Below are 22,240 nucleotides of genomic sequence, written 5' to 3'. Positions count from 1 at the left end.
TAGCGTGTTTAATGTAAGCCAACCAGGAAGTGTTCCCCTCCGTCTCCGCCTCTGATTGGCTGTAGCGTGTTTACTTTAACCCAACCAGGAAGTGTTCACCTCCGTCTCCGCCTCTGATTGGCTGTAGCGTGTTTACTTTAAGCCAACCAGGAAGTGTTCACCTCCGTCTCCGCCTCTGATTGGCTGTAGCGTGTTTACTGTAAGCCAACCAGGAAGTGTTCACCTCCGTCTCCGCCTCTGATTGGCTGTAGGGTGTTTACTTTGAGCCAACCAGGAAGTGTTCACCTCCGTCTCTGCCTCTGATTGGCTGTAGCGTGTTTACTTTTTGCCAACCAGGAAGTGTTCACCTCTGTCTCCGCCTCTGATTGGCTGTAGCGTGTTTACTTTGACCAAACCAGGAAGTGTTCCCCTCTGTCTCTTCCTCTGATTGGCTGTAGCGTGTTTCCATTAAGCCAACCAGGAAGTGTTCACCTCCGTCTCCGCCTCTGATTGGCTGTAGCGTGTTTACTTAAACTAACCAGGAAGTGTTCACCTCCGTCTCCGCCTCTGATTGGCTGTAGCGTGTTTAATGTAAGCCAACCAGGAAGTGTTCCCCTCTGTCTCTTCCTCTGATTGGCTGTAGCGTGTTTCATTTAAGCCAACCAGGAAGTGTTCACCTCCGTCTCTGCCTCTGATTGGCTGTAGCGTGTTTATTTTAAGCCAACCAGGAAGTGTTCCTCTCTGTCTCTTCCTCTGATTGGCCGTAGCGTGTTTCCATTAAGCCAACCAGGAAGTGTTCACCTCCGTCTCCGCCTCTGATTGGCTGTAGCGTGTTTACTTTAAGCCAAACCAGGAAGTGTTCCCCTCCGTCTCCGCCTCTGATTGGCTGTAGCGTGTTTACTTTAAGCCAACCAGGAAGTGTTCCCCTCTGTCTCTTCCTCTGATTGGCTGTAGCGTGTTTCCATTAAGCCAACCAGGAAGTGTTCACCTCCGTCTCCGCCTCTGATTGGCTGTAGCGTGTTTATTTTAAGCCAACCAGGAAGTGTTCACCTCCGTCTGCGCCCCTGATTGGCTGTAGCGTGTTTCCATTAAGCCAACCAGGAAGTGTTCCCCTCCGTCTCTGCCTCTGATTGGCTGTTTGTTTAATGCCAACCAGGAAGTTTCCCCTCTGTCTCTTCCTCTGATTGGCTGTAGCGTTGTTTCCATTAAGCCAACCAGGAAGTGTTCACCTCCGTCTCCGCCCTCTGATTGCCTGTAGCGTGTTTACTTTAAAAGCCAACCAGGAAGTGTTCACCTCCGTCTCCGCCTCTGATTGGCTGTAGCGTGTTTACTTTAAGCCAACCAGGAAGTGTTCCCCTCCGTCTCCCGCCTCTGATTGGGCTGTAGCGTGTTTACTTTAAGCCAACCAGGAAGTGTTCCCCTCCGTCTCGCCTCTGAGTGGCTGTAGCGTGTTTACTTTAAGCCAACCAGGAAGTGTTCCCCCTGCGTCTCCGCCTCTGATTGGCTGTAGCGTGTTTACTGTAAGCCAACCAGGAAGTGTTCACCTCCGTCTCCACCTCTGATTGGCTGTAGCGGTGTTACTTTGAAGCCAACCAGGAAGTGTTCACCTCCGTCTCTGCCTCTGATTGGCTGTAGCGTGTTTACTTTAAGCCAACCAGGAAGTGTTCACCTCCGTCTCCGCCTGTGATTGGCTGTAGCGTGTTTACTTTAAGCCAACCAGGAAGTGTTCACCTCCGTCTCCGCCTCTGATTGGCTGTAGCGTGTTTACTTTTGGCCAACCAGGAAGTGTTCCCCTCCGTCTCCGCCTCTGATTGGCTGTAGCGTGTTTACTTTGAGCCAACCAGGAAGTGTTCACCTCTGTCTCCGCCTCTGATTGGCTGTAGCGTGTTTACTTTGAGCCAACCAGGAAGTGTTCACCTCTGTCTCCGCCTCTGATTGGCTGTAGCGTGTTTACTTTGAGCCAACCAGGAAGTCTTCACCTCTGTCTCCGCCTCTGATTGGCTGTAGCGTGTTTAATGTAAGCCAACCAGGAAGTGTTCACCTCCGTCTCCGCCTCTGATTGGCTGTAGCGTGTTTACTTTGAGCCAACCAGGAAGTCTTCACCTCCGTCTCCGCCTCTGATTGGCTGTAGCGTGTTTAATGTAAGCCAACCAGGAAGTGTTCACCTCCGTCTCCGCCTCTGATTGGCCGTAGCGTGTTTACTTTAAGCCAACCAGGAAGTGTTCCTCTCCGTCTCCTCCTCTGATTGGCCGTAGCGTGTTTCCATTAAGCCAACCAGGAAGTGTTCACCTCCGTCTCCGCCTCTGATTGGCTGTAGCGTGTTTACTTTAAGCCAACCAGGAAGTGTTCCCCTCCGTCTCCGCCTCTGATTGGCTGTAGCGTGTTTACTTTAAGCCAACCAGGAAGTGTTCCCCTCTGTCTCTTCCTCTGATTGGCTGTAGCGTGTTTCCATTAAGCCAACCAGGAAGTGTTCACCTCCGTCTCCGCCTCTGATTGGCTGTAGCGTGTTTACTTTAAACTAACCAGGAAGTGTTCACCTCCGTCTCCGCCTCTAATTGGCTGTAGCGTGTTTACTTTAAGCCAACCAGGAAGTGTTCACCTCCGTCTCCGCCTCTGATTGGCTGTAGCGTGTTTACTTTAAGCCAACCAGGAAGTGTTCACCTCCGTCTCCGCCTCTGATTGGCTGTAGCGTGTTTACTTTTGGCCAACCAGGAAGTGTTCCCCTCCGTCTCCACCTCTGATTGGCTGTAGCGTGTTTACTTTAAGCCAACCAGGAAGTGTTCACCTCCGTCTCCGCCTCTGATTGGCTGTAGCGTGTTTATTTTAAGCCAACCAGGAAGTGTTCCCCTCCGTCTCCGCCTCTGATGGCTTGTAAGAGTGTTTAATGTAAGCCAAACCAGGAAGTGTTCCCCTCCGTCTCCGCCTCTGATGGCTGTAGCGTGTTTAATGTAAGCCAACCAGGAGTGTTCACCTCCGTCTCCGCCTCTGATTGGCTGTAGCGTGTTTACTTTAAGCCAACCAGGAAGTGGTCACCTCCGTCTCCGCCTCTGATTGCTGTAGCGTGTTTACTTTAAGCAACCAGGAAGTGTTCACCTCCGGTCTCCCTCGCCTCTTGATTGGCTGTAGCGTGTTTACTGTAAGCCAACCAGGAAGTGTTCACCTCCTCGTCTCCACCTCTGGATTGGCTGTAGCGTGTTTACTTTGAGCCAACCAGGAAGTGTTCACCCTCTGTCTCTGCCTTGATTGCTGTAGCGTGTTTAATTGAGCAACCAGGAAGTGTTCACCTCTGTCTCCGTGTTTACTTTGACCAAACCAGGAAGTGTTCCCTCCGTCTTTTCCTCTGATTGGCTGTAGCGTGTTTACTTTGAGCCAACCAGGAAGTGTTCACCTCCGTCTCTGCTCTCGCCTTTGGCTGTAGCGTGTTTACTTTGACCAACCAGGAAGTGTTCCCCTCCGTCTCCGCCTCTGATTGGCTGTAGCGTGTTTACTTTGAGCCAACCAGGAAGTGTTCCCCTCCGTCTCTCCTCTGACTGGCTGTAGCGTGTTTACTTACCAACCAGGAAGTGTTCTGTCTCCGCCTCTGATTGGCTGTAGGGTGTTTACTTTGACCAAACCAGGAAGTGTTCACCTCCGTCTCTGCCTCTGATTGGCTGTAGCGTGTTTACTTAAGCCAACCAGGAAGTGTTCACCTCCGGCTCCGCCTCTGATTGGCTGTAGGGTGTTTACTTTGAGCCAACCAGGAAGTGTTCACCTCCGTCTCTGCCTCTGATTGGCTGTAGCGTGTTTACTTTGAGCCAACCAGGAAGTGTTCACCTCCGTCTCCGCCTCTGATTGGCTGTAGCGTGTTTACTTAGCTAACCAGGAAGTGTTCACCTCCGTCTCGCCTCTGATTGGCTGTAGCGTGTTTACTTTGACCAACCAGGAAGTGTTCCCCTCTGTCTCTGCCTCTGATTGGCTGTAGCGTGTTTACTTTGACCAAACCAGGAAGTGTTCCCCTCCGTCTCTTCCTCTGATTGGCTGTAGCGTGTTTACTTTGACCAACCAGGAAGTGTTCACCCTCCGTCTGCCTCTGATTGGCTGTAGCGTGTTTACTTACCAACCAGGAAGTGTTCACCTCCGTCTCTGCCTCTGATTGGCTGTAGCGTGTTTACTTTGAGCCAACCAGGAAGTGTTCCCTCCGTCTCTGCCTCTGATTGGCTGTAGCGTGTTTACTTTAAGCCAACCAGGAAGTGTTCACCTCCGTCTCTTCCTCTGATTGGCTGTAGCGTGTTTACTTTGACCAAACCAGGAAGTGTTCCCTCCGTCTCTGCCTCTGATTGGCTGTAGCGTGTTTACTTTGCCAACCAGGAAGTGTTCCCCTCCGTCTCTGCCTCTGATTGGCTGTAGCGTGTTTCTTTGAGCCAACCAGGAAGTGTTCCCCTCCGTCTCCGCCTCTGATTGGCTGTAGCGTGTTTACTTAAACTAACCAGGAAGTGTTCACCTCCGTCTCTGCCTCTGATTGGCTGTAGCGTGTTTACTTTGACCAAACCAGGAAGTGTTCCCCTCCGTCTCTGCCTCTGATTGGCTGTAGCGTGTTTACTTTGAGCCAACCAGGAAGTGTTCCCCTCCGTCTCTGCCTCTGATTGGCTGTAGCGTGTTTACTTTGAGCCAACCAGGAAGTGTTCCCCTCCGTCTCTTCCTCTGATTGGCTGTAGCGTGTTTACTTTGACCAACCAGGAAGTGTTCACCTCCGTCTCTTCCTCTGATTGGCTGTAGCGTGTTTACTTTAAGCCAACCAGGAAGTGTTCACCTCCGTCTCTGCCTCTGATTGGCTGTAGCGTGTTTACTTTGACCAAACCAGGAAGTGTTCCCCTCTGTCTCTGCCTCTGATTGGCTGTAGCGTGTTTACTTTGACCAAACCAGGAAGTGTTCCCCTCCGTCTCTTCCTCTGATTGGCTGTAGCGTGTTTACTTTTGGCCAACCAGGAAGTGTTGCCGTCCGTCTCTGCCTCTGATTGGCTGTAGCGTGTTTACTTTAAGCCAACCAGGAAGTGTTGCCCTCCGTCTCCGCCTCTGATTGGGTCTTGTTGACAGTGATTCCAACCAATCACCGCTCGGGCAGACGCAGCCCCTTCTTCACCGTCTGTTACAGTGAAATCCCCGACTAAAGTTTAACACTCAGCGGAGCTCCTGTAGTTCGACAGTGGGTCCATTAGAGCCCCACGATGGGACGGAAGGTGACTGTAGCGACCTGCTCTCTGAACCAGTGGGCTCTGGACTTTGAAGGAAACTTGAGGAGGATCCTGCAGAGTGAGTGTTTCAGTTGCGACCGAGTTGATTAAAACCTGCGCCGTCGACGACTCTGGGCTCACAGACACAACCGACGAACATGATCCGGTGTGATTGTCCGAATCTGCTAAAGTCCGCGTTTGGTGACGCGTTATTTCTGCCGACTACACAATTCTGAAAACTTACGAAAGTCTCGAATCTTTGATATAGTTTTGACCTATAGAGGTCGCCATTGTTGAATGCGCAGTGCATTCTGGGACCAAATGTATATAACACACGTGTCACGTGTCAATAAACGTACCTGTCTCGCGTGTCTTATCAAGTAAGCAAGTGCTTCCAAGTACACTCCAAGTCCCAGGATGTGTACTTGCCCCGCCCATTTCCTCATGTTAGACAGGTGTGACTGGTGTGGACAGTGTCGGCATCCCACAATGCATTTCACCTCAGCTGGTGACAGCAGAAGCAGTGGTGGAGGGAAAGTATGGACACTGAAATGTGAACTCCAGAAGTTCACACGTCCAAGCCTGGCAGTGTGCACCAGTCCCCCCTGCTCTGTGCTTGATCTAAGGTAACAGAACACCTGTGTACTGAAGTGCTCCTGTAGAACCAAAGGCTGTTCTACAGGAGGTCCATGAAGGTTCTCAGGAGAGCGCGCATGTCTCCAGCTGTGACTGGGGGTGGGGGGGGGCAGTTATCGCTGCTGACCACATGATCTAAAGGCTCCAACAACAGGAAGTCGTTTCACTGACTGGACTTTGCTTCATAGATTTGTGGTAATTCCCAAAGATCTGTTGGGTCCACCAGACCCAAGATGCTCAGGAAGCTAACCCGTTGTGGGGGGCGTCTTTGATCGGTCGACGTGACGAGCTGCTTCTCCCTGACTAACTTTACTGGCTGGTTTCTCCCTGCAGGTATTGAGATTGCAAAGTCCCGGGGAGCCAAATACAGACTGGGGCCAGAGCTGGAGATAAGGTGGGACGGGTGGACCATGGCTGTGTGTCCAGTGGGGGGACAGTAACTCAGGAGCACACCTGGACAGATGGGTTGTCGGTTGCTCTGGACGTCTTTTTGACTCTGGGTTTGCACCATTTCTCACAGTGGCTACGGCTGTGCAGACCACTTCTACGAGTCCGACACGTTGCTCCACAGCTTCCAGGTCTTGAAGGAGCTCCTGGAGTCTCCTGTCACTGAAGACATCATCTGCGATGTAGGAATGTAGGTGCAAGTCCCACCGTCCAGTCCCGTCTCTGACCATACTCCGTCTCCTGAGCTGTCGTCAACCTTGTGCTGCTTGTTGTGTTCAGGCCCGTCATGCATCACAACGTGCGCTACAACTGCCGGGTCCTGTTCCTGAACAGGTAAAGCAGGGCCGGAATAACGGATCTGCAGTTTTCCTGATGTGCTGATATTTATGCCCAACTTTTAAACCCCCTCTTGTGTAGAAAGATCCTGCTGATCAGACCCAAAATGCAGATGGCCAACAATGGGAACTACCGAGAGCTGCGCTGGTTCTCCCCATGGAACCACCTGAGGTGCTGCACCTGATGAGATCCTCCCATTTTCAGCTATAGGTTCTGAATTCACACACTCACGTGCACCTCGTTGCCCTGCTCGCTGCCTTGGTCCATGTTCCGTATCTCATGGAAACGACTGGCGGACCGCACCAGAGTTGGGCTGTTGGCCCGGCCTGCAGGGTGGTGCAGGTCTTTGGTGGCCCCTGTTGTGTTCCCACTGGTCCACCAGCCCCACTGCTGTCTTTGATGTGAGCTCATAAAAGGCTCCCTCAGCTCATGAGCGCTCTGGCTCTGCTCATTCGCAGCGTTTGTAGCTGTTGTAGTTTCATCGTCTGTAGCTGTTGTAGTTGCAGCGTTTGTATGTAGTTGCAGCGTTTGTATGTAGTTGCAGCGTTTGTATGTAGTTGCAGCGTTTGTAGCTGTTGTAGTTGCAGCGTTTGTAGCTGTTGTAGTTGCAGCGTTTGCAGCTGTTGTAGTTGCAGCGTTTGTAGCTGTTGTAGTTGCAGCGTTAGTATGTAGTTGCAGCGTTTGTATGTAGTTGCAGCATTTGTAGCTGTTGTAGTTGCAGCGTTTGTAGCTGTTGTAGTTGCAGCGTTTGCAGCTGTTATAGTTGCAGCGTTTGCAGCTGTTATAGTTGCAGCATTTGTAGCTGTTGTAGTTGCAGCGTTTGTATGTAGTTGCAGCATTTGCAGCTGTTATTGTTGCAGCATTTGTAGCTGTTGTAGTTGCAGCATTTGAAGCTGTTGTAGTTGCAGCATTTGTAGCTTTTGTAGTTGCAGCATTTGCAGCTGCTGTAGTTGCAGCATTTGTAGCTGTTGTAGTTGCAGCATTTGTAGCTGTTGTAGTTGCAGCGTTTGTAGCTGTTGTAGTTGCAGCGTTTGTAGCTGTTGTTGTTGCAGCTGTTGCAGTTGCAGCGTTTGTAGCTGTTGTTGTTGCAGCTGATATAGTTGCAGCGTTTGCAGCTGTTATAGTTGCAGCATTTGTAGCTGTTGTAGTTGCAGCGTTTGTATGTAGTTGCAGCGTTTGCAGCTGTTATAGTTGCAGCATTTGTAGCTGTTGTAGTTGCAGCATTTGTAGCTGTTGTAGTTGCAGCGTTTGTAGCTGTTGTAGTTGCAGCATTTGTAGCTGCTGTAGTTGCAGCGTTTGCAGCTGCTGTAGTTGCAGCGTTTGTAGCTGTTGTAGTTGCAGCGTTTGTAGCTGTTGTAGTTTCAGCGTTTGTAGCTGTTGTTGTTGCAGCGTTTGTAGCTGTTGTAGTTGCAGCGTTTGTAGCTGTTGTTGTTGCAGCGTTTGTAGCTGTTGTAGTTGCAGCGTTTGTAGCTGTTGTAGTTTCAGCGTTTGTAGCTGTTGTTGTTGCAGCGTTTGTAGCTGTTGTTGTTGCAGCGTTTGTAGCTGTTATAGTTGCAGCGTTTGTAGCTGTTGTAGTTGCAGCATTTGTAGCTGTTGTTGTTGCAGCGTTTGCAGCTGTTGTAGTTGCAGCTGTTGTAGTTGCAGCGTTTGTAGCTGTTGTAGTTGCAGCGTTTGTAGCTGTTGTAGTTGCAGCGTTTGTAGCTGTTGTAGTTGCAGCAATTGTAGCTGTTGTAGTTGCAGCGTTTGTAGCTGTTGTAGTTGCAGCGTTTGTAGCTGCTGTAGTTGCAGCGTTTGTAGCTGTTGTAGTTGCAGCGTTTGTAGCTGTTGTAGTTTCAGCGTTTGTAGCTGTTGTTGTTACAGCATTTGTAGCTGTTGTAGTTGCAGCGTTTGTATGTAGTTGCAGCGTTTGTAGCTGTTGTAGTTGCAGCATTTGTAGCTGTTGTTGTTGCAGCGTTTGCAGCTGTTGTAGTTGCAGCGTTTGTAGCTGTTGTAGTTGCAGCGTTTGTAGCTGTTGTAGTTGCAGCGTTTGTATGTAGTTGCAGCGTTTGTATGTAGTTGCAGCGTTTGTAGCTGTTGTAGTTGCAGCGTTTGTAGCTGTTGTAGTTGCAGCACGTATGTGAACACTCGGTCCTGAAGGCTCTTCTTTCTGCTTTGTTCCTTTAGGAAGGTTGAGGATTACGTCCTTCCTAGGATGATCCAGGAAACAACAGGACAGGTAAAGGCATTTCGTCTCACCACTGGGGACCATCGGTTGCTATGGGTAACCCTTTTTGTCTCTGATTTCTGTAGGAGACGGTGCCATTTGGGGATTGTGTTCTCTCCACCAAAGACACCTGCATTGGCACTGAAATCTGTGCAGAACTCTGGAGCCCAAGAAGGTAAAAGCATCCTGCACTTGGGCATCCTCGGCCTCTCCTGGAACTGGCCTCTCCTGGAACTGGCCTCTCCTGGAACTGGCCTTTCCTGGAACTAGCCTGACTTGATCTCTTTGCCCCATATTCAAGCCCCCATATTCAGATGAGCCAGGACGGTGTTGAGATCTTCACCAATTCCTCAGCCAGCCACCACGAGCTCCGCAAAGCCGAATCTCGAGTCAACCTGATCAGGTCGGCAACCAGCAAGGTACCTGTTCAAGTATTTGTGACCTAACTAATGAATCAGGAGCGGATTTTGGTCCTCAGAATGCAACTATAATTACCAGAGTAATACCAGAGTAATACCAGTGTAATACCAGTGTAATACCAGTATAACACCAGTATAACACCAGAGTAATACCAGAGTAATACCAGAGTAATACCAGAGTAATACCAGTGTAATACCAGTGTAATACCAGTATAATACCAGTGTAATACCAGTATAACACCAGAGTAATACCAGAGTAATACCAGAGTAATACCAGTGTAATACCAGAGTAATACCAGTATAGTATCAGAGTAATACTAGAGTAATACCAGTGTAATACCAGTGTAATACCAGAGTAATACCAGAGTAATACCAGTATAATACCAGAGTAATACTAGTATAATACCAGGTTAATACCAGTATAAAACCTGTGTAATACCAGTGTAATACCAGTATAATACCAGCATAATACCAGCGTGATACCAGTGTAATACCAGTGTAATACCAGAGTAATACCGGTGTAATACCAGTATAACACCAGTATAATACCAGGTTAATACCAAATTAATACCAGTATAATACCAGGGTAATACCAGTATAATACCAGTATAATACCAGTATAATACCAGAATAATACCAGAGTAATACCAGTATAATACCAGTATAATACCAGTATAACACCAGTATAACACCAGAGTAATACCAGTATAATACCAGAGTAATACTAGTATAATACCAGAGTAATACTAGTATAATACCAGGTTAATACCAGTATAAAACCTGTGTAATACCAGTGTAATACCAGTATAATACCAGAGTGATACCAGTATAAAACCTGTGTAATACCTGTGTAATACCAGTATAATACCAGGTTAATACCAGATTAATACCAGTATAATACCACGGTAATACCACGGTAATACCAGTATAAAACCTGTGTAATACCTGTGTAATACCAGTATAATACCAGAATAATACCAGAGTAATACCAGTATAATACCAGAGTAATACCAGTATAATACCAGAATAATACCAGAGTAATACCAGAGTAATACCAGTGTAATAATGGTGTAATACCGGTGTAATACCAGAGTGATACCAGAGTAATACAACTGTAATACCAGTGTAATGCCAGTGTAATACCAGGTTAATACCAGTGTAATACCAGAGTAATACCAGTGTAATAATGGTGTAATACCAGTGTAATACAACTGTAATACCAGTGTAATACCAGTATAATACCAGGTTAATACCAGATTAATACCAGTATAATACCAGGGTAATACCTGTGTAATACCAGTGTAATACCAGATTAATACCAGTATAATAGCAGGTTAATACCAGTATAATACCAGAATAATACCAGAGTAATAATGGTGTAATAACGGTGTAATAACGTGTAATACCGGTGTAATACCAGAGTAATACCAGTATAATACCAGTGTAATACCAGTGTGATACCAGAGTGATACCAGAGTAATACCTGTGTAATACCAGTATAACACCAGAGTAATACCAGTATAATACCAGAGTAATACTAGTATAATACCAGAGTAATACTAGTATAATACCAGGTTAATACCAGATTAATACCAGTATAATACCAGGGTAATACCAGTATAAAACCTGTGTAATACCTGTGTAATACCAGTATAATACCAGGTTAATACCAGATTAATACCAGTATAATACCAGGGTAATACCAGTATAAAACCTGTGTAATACCTGTGTAATACCAGTATAATACCAGGTTAATACCAGATTAATACCAGTATAATACCAGGGTAATACCAGTATAAAACCTGTGTAATACCTGTGTAATACCAGTATAATACCAGAATAATACCAGAGTAATACCAGTATAATACCAGAGTAATACCAGTATAATACCAGAATAATACTAGTGTAATACCAGAGTAATACCAGAGTAATACTAGTGTAATACCAGAGTAATACCAGAGTAATACCAGTGTAATAATGGTGTAATACCGGTGTAATACCAGAGTAATACCAGAGTGATACCAGAGTAATACAACTGTAATACCAGTGTTAATACCAGAGTAATACAACTGTAATACCAGTGTAATACCAGTGTAATACCAGTGTAATACCAGTGTAATACCAGATTAATACCAGGGTAATACCAGTGTAATACCTGTGTAATACCTGTGTAATACCTGTGGTCATGCCAGTGTAATACCAGTGTAATACCAGTGTAATACCAGTGTAATACCAGTGTGATACCAGAGTGATACCAGAGTAATACCAGTGTAATACCAGATTAATACCAGTATAATACCAGTATAATAGCAGGGTAATACCAGTATAATACCAGAATAATACCAGAGTAATACCAGAGTAATAACGGTGTAATAACGGTGTAATAACGTGTAATACCGGTGTAATACCGGTGTAATACCAGAGTGATACCAGAGTGATACCAGTGTAATACCAGAGTGATACCAGAGTGATGCCAGTATAATACCAGTATAATACCAGAGTGATACCAGAGTAATACCAGAGTAATACCTGTGTAATACCTGTGTAATACCTGGTTAATACCAGTATAATACCAGTATAATACCAGGGTAATACCAGGGTAATACCAGTATTATACCAGTGTGATACCAGAGTAATACCAGAGTAGTACCAGAGTAATACCAGAGTAATACCGGTGTAATACCGGTGTAATACCGGTGTAATACCAGAGTAATACAACTGTAATACCAGAGTAATACCAGAGTAATACAACTGTAATTCCAGTGTAATACCAGAGTAATACCAGTGTAATACCAATGTAATACCAGTATAATACCAGTATAATACCAGGTTAATACCAGATTAATACCAGTATAATACCAGGGTAATACCAATATAAAACCAGTGTAATACCAGTGTGATACCAGAGTGATACCAGAGTAATACCAGAGTAATACCAGTCTAATACCAGTCTAATACCAGTGTAATACCAGAGTAATACCAGTGTAATACCAGGTTAATACCAGGTTAATACCAGGTTAATACCAGGTTAATACCAGTATAATACCAGTATAATACCAGTGTGATACCAGAACAATACCAGTGTAATACCAGTGTAATACCAGAGTAATAACAGAGTAATAACAGAATAATACCGGTGTAATACCGGTGTAATACCAGAGTGATACCAGTATAATACCAGCATAATACCAGCATAATACCAGAGTAATATCAGTGTAATATCAGTGTAATATCAGTGTAATATCAGTGTAATATCAGTGTAATACCAGTGTAATACCAGTGTAATACCAGAGTGATACCAGTATAAAACCAGCGTAATACCAGTGTAATACCTGTGTAATACCTGTGTAATACCAGAGTAATACCAGAATAATAACAGAATAATAACAGAGTAATACTAGATTAATACCAGAGTAATTGCATCCTAATACCAGTATACCGTATTGGCCCGAATATAAGACGACCCTGATTATAAGACGACCCCCTCTTTTTCAAGACTCAAGTTTGAAAAAAGACTTTTTGAACACCAAATTTAATTTTTATACAGAAAATAATTACAGTACATCTGAAACAAATGATTATATCTTCGACCCACTTTTCTCCAGATTGTCGCTACATTTCTCTATTTTCTGTTATCTCTTCTCTTATTTTCTTCTCTTTTCTTTCTTACCGCTATTTTTTACTTTTCTTCTTCGTGACAGGGGTTCGCTTTGGCCTGGGACGTTTAGTTCAGCATTCGCTTTAAATATATCTTGCGCCATCTAGCGTTGTGAATGGGTATAATGTCTAGACCGCGAATGTAAGACGACCCCCACTTTTTCAGTCTTCTTTCAACGCAAAAAACACCGTCTTATATTCGGGCCAATACGGTAGTACCAGATTAATATAACCAAAATTCTCATATAATGCCTGTATAATATCAATATTATACAGGCATTATACTGACTTGACTCAGATGAAGACGCAGGTGGCTGACTGAGCTCTGGGTTGGGAGACCTGCTGTGCTGGGAGTCGACATTATTTTGCGTGTTGATTGTGTTGTGTGGGTGTGACAGGGCGGAGGGATCTACCTCTACGCCAACCAGAAGGGCTGTGATGGCGACCGTGTTTACTACGACGGCTGTGCCATGGTGGCCATCAATGGAGACATTGTTGCTCAGGGGGTGCAGTTTTCTGTCAACGATGTGGTACGTATGGTCAACAGGCAGATCTGCCCAGAGCCGCCTCCAGCCGGGCTGGTGCCCGAGGCCAGGGAGGGTTTCATGTTCACGTCCATCACAGCGCAGCACACCTGTAACTCCTCCCCCAGAGGCTGTAGGACAGGTCAGGGCTCAGACCAACGCAGGCAGGCAGGCAGGCAGACAGACAGGCAGGGAGACAGGCAGGCAGGCAGGCAGACAGACAGATAGGGAGGGAGACAGGCAGGCAGGCAGGCAGACAGACAGGCAGGCAGGCAGGCAGACAGACAGATAGGGAGGGAGACAGGCAGGCAGGCAGGCAGACAGGCAGGGAGGGAGACAGGCAGGGAGACAGATAGGGAGGGAGACAGGCAGGCAGGCAGGCAGACAGGCAGGGAGACAGGCAGACAGACAGACAGACAGACAGACAGACAGACAGACAGACAGACAGACAGACAGACAGACAGACAGGCAGACAGACGGCACAGTTGTCTTACTTTATGTAGCTTATGCTCTTTTTGGAGGGGGTAGGGGGATGTTGCATGTTATTATTTCCTTTTATATTATTATTATTATTATTGTTATTATTATTATTATTGCTATTTTCAATGCTTTTCTTGAACCTCAGAAAAATGTGTTTGTAGGAAGTGATTTCAGCTACACTTGATCTGGAGGATGTTCGCAGCTACAGGGGAAGAGAAAACCATCCACACTTGGTGAGCACCATGTCCTGTCAGTGTCCTGTCCTAGAGTCCTGTCATAGAGGGTCCTGTCCTAGAGCGTCCTGTCAGTGTCCTGTCCTAGAGTCCTGTCCTAGAGCGTCCTGTCAGTGTCCTGTCCTAGAGTCCTGTCATAGAGGGTCCTGTCAGTGTCCTGTCATAGACCGTCCTGTCAGTGTCCTGTCCTAGAGTCCTGTCAGTGTCCTGTCATAGAGCGTCCTGTCAGTGTCCTGTCCTAGAGTCCTGTCATAGAGGGTCCTGTCCTAGAGCGTCCTGTCCTAGAGTCCTGTCATAGAGGGTCCTGTCAGTGTCCTGTCCTAGAGTCCTGTCAGTGTCCTGTCATAGAGCGTCCTGTCAGTGTCCTGTCCTAGAGCGTCCTGTCAGTGTCCTGTCCTAGAGTCCTGTCATAGAGCGTCCTGTCAGTGTCCTGTCCTAGAGCGTCCTGTCAGTGTCCTGTCCTAGAGCGTCCTGTCAGTGTCCTGTCCTAGAGTCCTGTCATAGAGCATCCTGTCAGTGTCCTGTCCTAGAGCGTCCTGTCAGTGTCCTGTCCTAGAGTCCTGTCAGTGTCCTGTCCTAGAGTCCTGTCATAGAGGGTCCTGTCAGTGTCCTGTCATAGACCGTCCTGTCAGTGTCCTGTCCTAGAGTCCTGTCCTAGAGTCCTGTCATAGAGCGTCCTGTCAGTGTCCTGTCAGTGTCCTGTCCTAGAGTCCTGTCCTAGAGCGTCCTGTCAGTGTCCTGTCCTAGAGTCCTGTCAGTGTCCTGTCATAGAGCGTCCTGTCATAGAGCGTCCTGTCATAGAGCGTCCTGTCATAGAGCGTCCTGTCAGTGTCCTGTCATAGAGCGTCCTGTCAGTGTCCTGTCATAGAGCGTCCTGTCAGTGTCCTGTCATAGAGCGTCCTGTCATAGAGCGTCCTGTCATAGAGTCCTGTCAGTGTCCTGTCATAGAGCGTCCTGTCATAGAGCGTCCTGTCATAAAGTCCTGTCATAGAGTCCTGTCATAGAGTCCTGTCATAAAGTCCTGTCATAGAGCGTCCTGTCATAGAGCGTCCTGTCATAGAGCATCCTGTCAGTGTCCTGTCATAGAGTCCTGTCATAGAGTCCTGTCATAGAGTCCTGTCAGTGTCCTGTCATAGAGCGTCCTGTCATAGAGCGTCCTGTCAGTGTCCTGTCATAGAGTCCTGTCATAGAGTCCTGTCAGTGTCCTGTCATAGAGCGTCCTGTCATAGAGCGTCCTGTCAGTGTCCTGTCATAGAGTCCTGTCATAGAGTCCTGTCAGTGTCCTGTCCTAGAGTGTCCTGTCATAGAGTGTCCTGTCATAGAGTGTCCTGTCATAGAGTGGGAGGGCCAGTGGGAGGGTCAGTGGGAGGGTCAGTGGGTGGGTGGGTGGGTCACTGGGAGGGTCATTGGGACGGTCAGTGGGAGGGTCAGTGGGACGGTCAGTGGGTGGGTGAGTGGGACGGTCACTGGGAGGGTCAGTCGGACGGTCAGTGGGAGGGTCCCCAATGGGTGAAGGCAGGACCCCCCTGGATGAGGCCCCACTTCATCACAGGGTCCTATGTGAGCTAATAGCAGGGCTAATTTGGATTTTTATTAGCTTGCTAACCTGATAGGTGCGGATGAATCATCATTATTCAAAGTATAAAAATGTCCATCATTAGAGCAGAAAGACAAAAGGCAGACGGAGACATTCTGCAGGTGTTGTGGAGGTTAGCATGGGAGCCTTCGTCCATCCCGGCCTGAAGCTTCCTGCTCCCCCCAAAAGACTCTGCACATGTTTGCTTTGATCTAGTGGAGACGCTTTAGCCCGTTGCTACAGGAATAATTCAGTGGTGATCTTCCGATCTTCCTGTTTTCCAGGAAAGTGATCCCAAACCTTGCTACAGGGTCAGAGTCAACTTCAGTTTGTCTGATGTAGATGACGTCCACCTGCCTGTTCACCAGCCAGTAGAATGGTGCTTCCACACACCTGAGGAAGAGATCAGGTGTGTCCCTTTGAATTTCACTTTATTCCCTAATGCTTTCAAGATCAAACAGGTCAAGAAGCGCCCACGGAGGTGAGTAAAGGGATGATGGCAGCACATCTTCTCCACGGAACGTGCACACAAACCCAGTTCAGAACGAACCTCTTTTGAACAGTGTACCAAGCTGCTGAGACTAACTGTCCTTCAGTCTAGGACCGGCCTGCTGGCTGTGGGACTACCTGAGGAGGAGTGGACAGGTATCCTGTGCAATATTGGCTCCTAGAAAAGCTCCGGGTTACAGTGGTGACGTTTGCTGGGGCGACTGATTGTGTCCAGGCTGGTTTCCTGCTGCCCCTGAGTGGGGGGGTGGACAGCGCCTCCAGCGCCTGCATCGTGCACTCCCTCTGCGTCCTGCTGTGCCGGGCGGTGGAGGACGGCAGTGAGTGTTGAGTGAACCAAATATGAGCTTCAAAGTGAAGGTTTGTCCCCAGTCTGATCCTGACAAGTGTCCATGACGTCTTTGTCCATTTTCCAGACACTCAGGTTCTGGACGATGTCCGCAGAGTGGTTGGAGACAGCACCTATCGCCCCACTCAGCCCAGGGAGCTGTGCAGCCGCATCTTCACCACCTGCTATATGGGCAGCGAAAACTCCACCGAGGACACGCGGACCAGGGCCAAAGACCTGGCCGGAGAGATCGGGAGGTGGGTAGTAGGGGTACACAGGAGACAGTCGGGGGACACAGGAGACAGCAGGAGTACACAGGAGACAGCAGGAGTACGCAGGAGACAGCAGGAGTACACAGGAGACAGTAGGAGTACGCAGGAGACAGCAGGAGTACACAGGAGACAGTCGGGGGACACAGGAGACAGCAGGAGGACACAGGAGACAGCAGGAGTACACAGGAGACCGTATGAGTACACAGGAGACAGCAGAGAGGACACAGGAGGACAGCAGGAGTACACAGGAGACAGTCGGGGACACAGGAGACAGCAGGAGTACACAGGAGACAGCAGGAGTACACAGGAGACAGTCGGGGACACAGGAGACAGCAGGAGTACACAGGGGACAGCAGGAGTACACAGGGGACAGCAAGAGTACACAGGGGACAGCAGGAGTACACAGGGGACAGCAAGAGTACACAGGGGACAGCAGGAGTACGCAGGAGACAGCAGGAGTACACAGGGGACAGCAGGAGTACACAGGGGACAGCAAGAGTACACAGGGGACAGCAGGAGTACACAGGGGACAGCAGGAGTACACAGGGGACAGCAAGAGTACACAGGGGACAGCAGGAGTACACAGGGGACAGCAGGAGTACACAGGGGACAGCAGGAGTACACAGGGGACAGCAAGAGTACACAGGGGACAGCAGGAGTACGCAGGAGACAGCAGGAGTACACAGGAGACAGCAGGAGGACACAGGAGACCGTAGGAGTACGCAGGAGACAGCAGGAGTACACAGGAGACAGTCGGGGGACACAGGAGACAGCAGGAGGACACAGGAGACAGCAGGAGTACGCAGGGGACAGCAAGAGTACACAGGGGACAGCAGGAGTACACAGGAGACAGCAGGAGTACACAGGAGACCGTAGGAGTACGCAGGAGACAGCAGGAGTACACAGGAGACAGTCGGGGGACACAGGAGACAGCAGGAGGACACAGGAGACAGCAGGAGTACACAGGAGACAGTCGGGGGACACAGGAGACAGCAGGAGGACACAGGAGACAGCAGGAGTACGCAGGGGACAGCAAGAGTACACAGGGGACAGCAGGAGTACGCAGGAGACAGCAGGAGGACACAGGAGACAGTCGGGGGACACAGGAGACAGCAGGAGGACAGCAGGAGTACGCAGGGGACAGCAAGAGTACGCAGGGGACAGCAGGAGTACGCAGGAGACAGCAGGAGGACACAGGAGACAGCAGGAGTACGCAGGGGACAGCAGGAGTACGCAGGGGACAGCAAGAGTACACAGGGGACAGCAGGAGTACACAGGGGACAGCAGGAGACAGCAGGAGTACACAGGGGACAGCAGGAGACAGCAGGAGTACGCAGGAGACAGCAGGAGTACACAGGGGACAGCAGGAGACAGCAGGAGTACACAGGAGACAGCAGGAGTACGCAGGAGACAGCAGGAGGACGCAGGAGACAGCAGGAGTACGCAGGGGACAGCAGGAGGACACAGGAGACAGCAGGAGTACGCAGGGGACAGCAGGAGTACACAGGGGACAGCAGGAGTACACAGGAGACAGCAGGAGTAAGCAGGAGACAGCAGGAGACAGCAGGGGACAGCAGGAGTACACAGGGGACAGCAGGAGTACACAGGAGACAGCAGGAGTACGCAGGAGACAGCAGGAGTACACAGGAGACAGCAGGAGTACGCAGGGGACAGCAGGAGTACACAGGGGACAGCAGGAGTACGCAGGGGACAGCAGGAGTACGCAGGGGACAGCAGGAGTACACAGGGGACAGCAAGAGTACACAGGGGACAGCAGGAGTACGCAGGAGACAGCAGGAGTACACAGGGGACAGCAGGAGTACACAGGAGACAGCAGGAGGACACAGGAGACAGCAGGAGTACGCAGGGGACAGCAGGAGTACGCAGGGGACAGCAGGAGTACACAGGGGACAGCAGGAGACAGCAGGAGACAGCAGGAGTACACAGGGGACAGCAGGAGACAGCAGGAGTACGCAGGAGACAGCAGGAGTACACAGGGGACAGCAGGAGACAGCAGGAGTACACAGGAGACAGCAGGAGTACGCAGGAGACAGCAGGAGTACGCAGGGCACAGCAGGAGGACACAGGAGACAGCAGGAGTACGCAGGGGACAGCAGGAGTACACGGGACAGCAGGAGACAGTAGGAGTACACAGGAGACAGCAGGAGTACGCAGGAGACAGCAGGAGTACGCAGGGGACAGCAGGAGTACACAGGGGACAGCAGGAGTACACAGGAGACAGCAGGAGTACGCAGGAGACAGCAGGAGTACACAGGAGGACAGCAGGAGTACGCAGGGGACAGCAGGAGTACGCAGGGGACAGCAGGAGTACACAGGAGACAGCAGGAGTACGCAGGGGACAGCAGGAGTACGCAGGAGGACAGCAGGAGGACACTAGAGGGACAGCAGGAGGACAGCAGGGGACAGCAGGAGTACACAGGGGACAGCAGGAGTACGCAGGAGACAGCAGGAGGACACAGGGGACAGCAGCAGCAGCAGTAGTAGTAGCACTGTTGCGTTATTCTATTGTGTTTGTTTAATCATTAAAGACTTGTGTTTGCTGCGTGTTTGATGCGTGTTTGCTGCGTGTTTGCTGCGTGTTTGATGCGTGTTTGATGCGTGTTTGCTGCGTGTATGATGCGTGTTTGCTGCGTGTTTGATGCGTGTTTGATGCGTGTTTGATGCGTGTTTGATGCGTGTATGATGCGTGTTTGCTGCTTGTTTGATGCGTGTATGATGCGTGTATGATGCGTGTTTGCTGCGTGTTTGATGCGTGTTTGCTGCGTGTTTGATGCGTGTATGATGCGTGTTTGCTGCGTGTTTGCTGCTTGTTTGATGCGTGTTTGCTGCGTGTTTGCTGCTTGCTTGCTGCGTGTTTGCTGCGTGTTTGATGCGTGTTTGATGCGTGTATGATGCGTGTTTGATGCGTGTATGATGCGTGTTTGCTGCTTGTTTGCTGCGTGTTTGCTGCGTGTATGATGCGTGTTTGCTGCGTGTTTGATGCGTGTATGATGCGTGTTTGATGCGTGTATGATGCGTGTATGATGCGTGTTTGCTGCGTGTTTGCTGCTTGTTTACTGTGTGTTTGATGCGTGTTTGATGCGTGTGCTTCCTGGTTTTCAGCACACACATGACCATCAACATCGACCTGGCCGTCAGGAGCATCCTGGGAATCTTCTCGGCCGTCACTGGGAAGTGGCCCCAGTTTGGGGTGAACGGGGGGAGCCGGAGGGAGAACCTGGCTCTGCAGAACGTGCAGGTCAGCGCTCAGGCTCTGCCTCCGTCGCTCTGGTGGTTGGTCCCGCTGACGCCGCGCTGTCTCCACACACGTCCCTGTCCCCCTGTCTCCCCAGGCCAGGGTCAGGATGGTGCTGGCCTACCTGTTTGCCCAGCTGAGTCTGTGGTCCCGGGGGCGGCCAGGTGGCCTGCTGGTGCTGGGCTCCGCTAACGTGGATGAGAGGTATCGCTGCTGAGTCCGCCGTGCTCCCTCAAGCAGAAGAACGTGCTGCTAGTTGGGAACCCTGCACAGCCTCTGACAGTAGACGACGTTCTGCTCAGTCTGACAGGATATTTCACAAAGTACGACTGTTCGAGTGCTGACATCAACCCCATCGGAGGCATCAGCAAGGCGGATCTGAAGAACTTCCTGTTTTACTGCGTCGAGACCTTCCAGCTGAGCAGCCTGAGAGGGTGAGTTTCCTGCTGGTGGCAGTCAGGACGCTCAATGACGCGTCCTGAAGCTCTCCAGTCACATCAGGGTCGTCTCCTGCAGCATCCTGACGGCGCCACCCACCGCCGAACTGGAGCCACTCAAAGATGGACAAGTGTCCCAAACAGACGAGGTAACAGAGACCTTTGACCTTCTCTGGCGTCCGCGGTAGCTGTGCTGCCCGTGTGGGTGGCTCAGACGCTCCGCTCGTCCCCGTGTCCTCAGGATCCTCCCCCCTGTATTGACAGAAGTCTTCTTTTGTCAGGCAGACATGAAGATGACCTACTCGGAGCTGTCTGTGATTGGACGGCTCAGGAAGATCTCCATGTGTGGCCCCTTCAGTATGTTCTGTAAACTCATTCACCTGTGGAAGGATCTGCTGTCACCTGTGGAGGTCAGTGTCCTGCTCCTCCGCCGCTGTGGCTCTTCTATATGTTATTAGCCAAGCTGGAGTCGCCAGGTTTTAGGAGAACCCAGGAGAACCCAGTAATGACCACGCTGGGCTTGCTGCACAGGTGGCCCAGAAGGTGAAACACTTCTTCTGGATGTATTCAGTCAACCGTCACAAGATGACAACATTGACACCGGCCTACCACGCCGAGAGCTACAGTCCCGATGACAACCGCTTTGACCTTCGACCCTTCCTCTACGACACCCGCTGGGGCTGGCAGTTCAGATGCATCGACAGCCAGGTGGGTGTGGCTCTGAGGTGGAGGAAGGTAGCTCCAGCAGGAGCTGTTGGAGCCATCACTCACCTTATTTGACGCTTGTCTTTTTTCCCTCCGAGGTCTCTCAGTTGGAAACCAAAGTCCAGAATCAGTAACAGCTGCAGATGGTTGTCCAAGTTCTTCTCGACGTTGGAACCTTTGCTGTCAAATAAACGTTCCTGTGCGTTAAAATGTTGGTCTCTATGGAAACTTTGTTCTGTTACCTGTATAGATCCCTTTAGAAAGGTCTTTACCTGCCCAGCCCCACCTGGGGCCAGTCAAGAGCTTGTGGTGCTCCTCCGGGCCGGATGAACGCACCGACCCTACAGGAGAGGACATGAATGTCCAGGGCTGTCCTCCAGGACTGTCCTCCAGGACTGGCACAGAGGGTTAGGCCACCTGGACCTGAAGCCACTGCTGTGCTTGGATGGGCGTTGACCAGGTGTGACCAGGTGTGTCCTGGTTCAGTCCCAACCAGCCAGGACAGGCTTCTAGCTCGCACCTTTGACGTCCCACAAACACACGTGCTGTTGCCTGTAATCACAGACGGTGCGGGGCCTTGGCTCACTGGTACAGGTGAACAGCTGAACCTGAATTCCTGCTGTCAGTCGCTCTAAAAGCTCAAACGCTGAACTTCCTCCTCGTCTTTAAAACAGGAGTAAAAATGTGGCTTCCAAGTAACTCAAGTGGAATTTATGGAACAAACATCTACATTTAGATGCTGTCCAACCATCTTCTGCTGCTTTGCCCCTCCCAGCTGCCCTCAGGTGAGGGGGGGGTGGACCCGGCACAGGTCACCAGCTCATGACAGGGCCCACGAGTAGACCAAACCCTCACTCTCAGTCACCTGTCCCACCTGAAGGTCTGGCTGGAGTACCTGGACCATGGAAACCCCTCCCAGTTCAGAACCTTCTTGCTGTGGGACACCTCTGTGGCTTCATGAAGGTTTCACTGTGGTGATAAAGGAGGCCGACAGATGAGTTCAGACAGGAACATGATGTTTGCAGGTGGAGGTGAC

The 22,240-nt window shown here is 49.8% G+C and overlaps 1 protein-coding gene across 3 annotated transcripts; it reads left to right on the top strand.

The window, feature by feature from the left end:
• The first annotated feature begins 5,071 nt into the window (after positions 1-5,071).
• nadsyn1 (NAD synthetase 1) lies at positions 5,072-21,414 on the top strand. 3 transcript variants are annotated; one of them, XM_029846555.1, is made up of 21 exons: positions 5,072-5,267; positions 6,158-6,218; positions 6,345-6,461; positions 6,551-6,604; positions 6,689-6,778; positions 8,771-8,822; positions 8,897-8,985; positions 9,112-9,229; positions 13,285-13,416; positions 14,052-14,123; positions 15,984-16,108; positions 16,296-16,344; positions 16,424-16,526; positions 16,623-16,791; positions 19,930-20,065; positions 20,160-20,266; positions 20,365-20,496; positions 20,579-20,648; positions 20,781-20,909; positions 21,031-21,207; positions 21,312-21,414. In XM_029846555.1, the coding sequence occupies exons 1-21, from the start codon at positions 5,183-5,185 to the stop codon at positions 21,336-21,338; spliced, it is 2,094 nt and encodes a 697-aa protein (XP_029702415.1). In that variant the 5' UTR covers positions 5,072-5,182; the 3' UTR covers positions 21,339-21,414. The 3 variants fall into 3 exon arrangements, 2 of the variants coding, with proteins under 2 accessions (XP_029702415.1, XP_029702414.1); XM_029846554.1 differs by having other exon boundaries at positions 21,303-21,414; XR_003890575.1 differs by lacking the exon at positions 21,312-21,414 and having other exon boundaries at positions 20,785-20,909; positions 21,031-21,052.
• Positions 21,415-22,240: the final 826 nt, after the last annotated feature.

Source organism: Takifugu rubripes, chromosome 13 (genome assembly GCF_901000725.2).
Source record: "Takifugu rubripes chromosome 13, fTakRub1.2, whole genome shotgun sequence".
Taxonomy (NCBI): Eukaryota; Metazoa; Chordata; class Actinopteri; order Tetraodontiformes; family Tetraodontidae; genus Takifugu; species Takifugu rubripes.
Note: the sequence above shows the minus strand (reverse complement) of the source record. Positions and strands in the feature narration are given on the sequence as shown.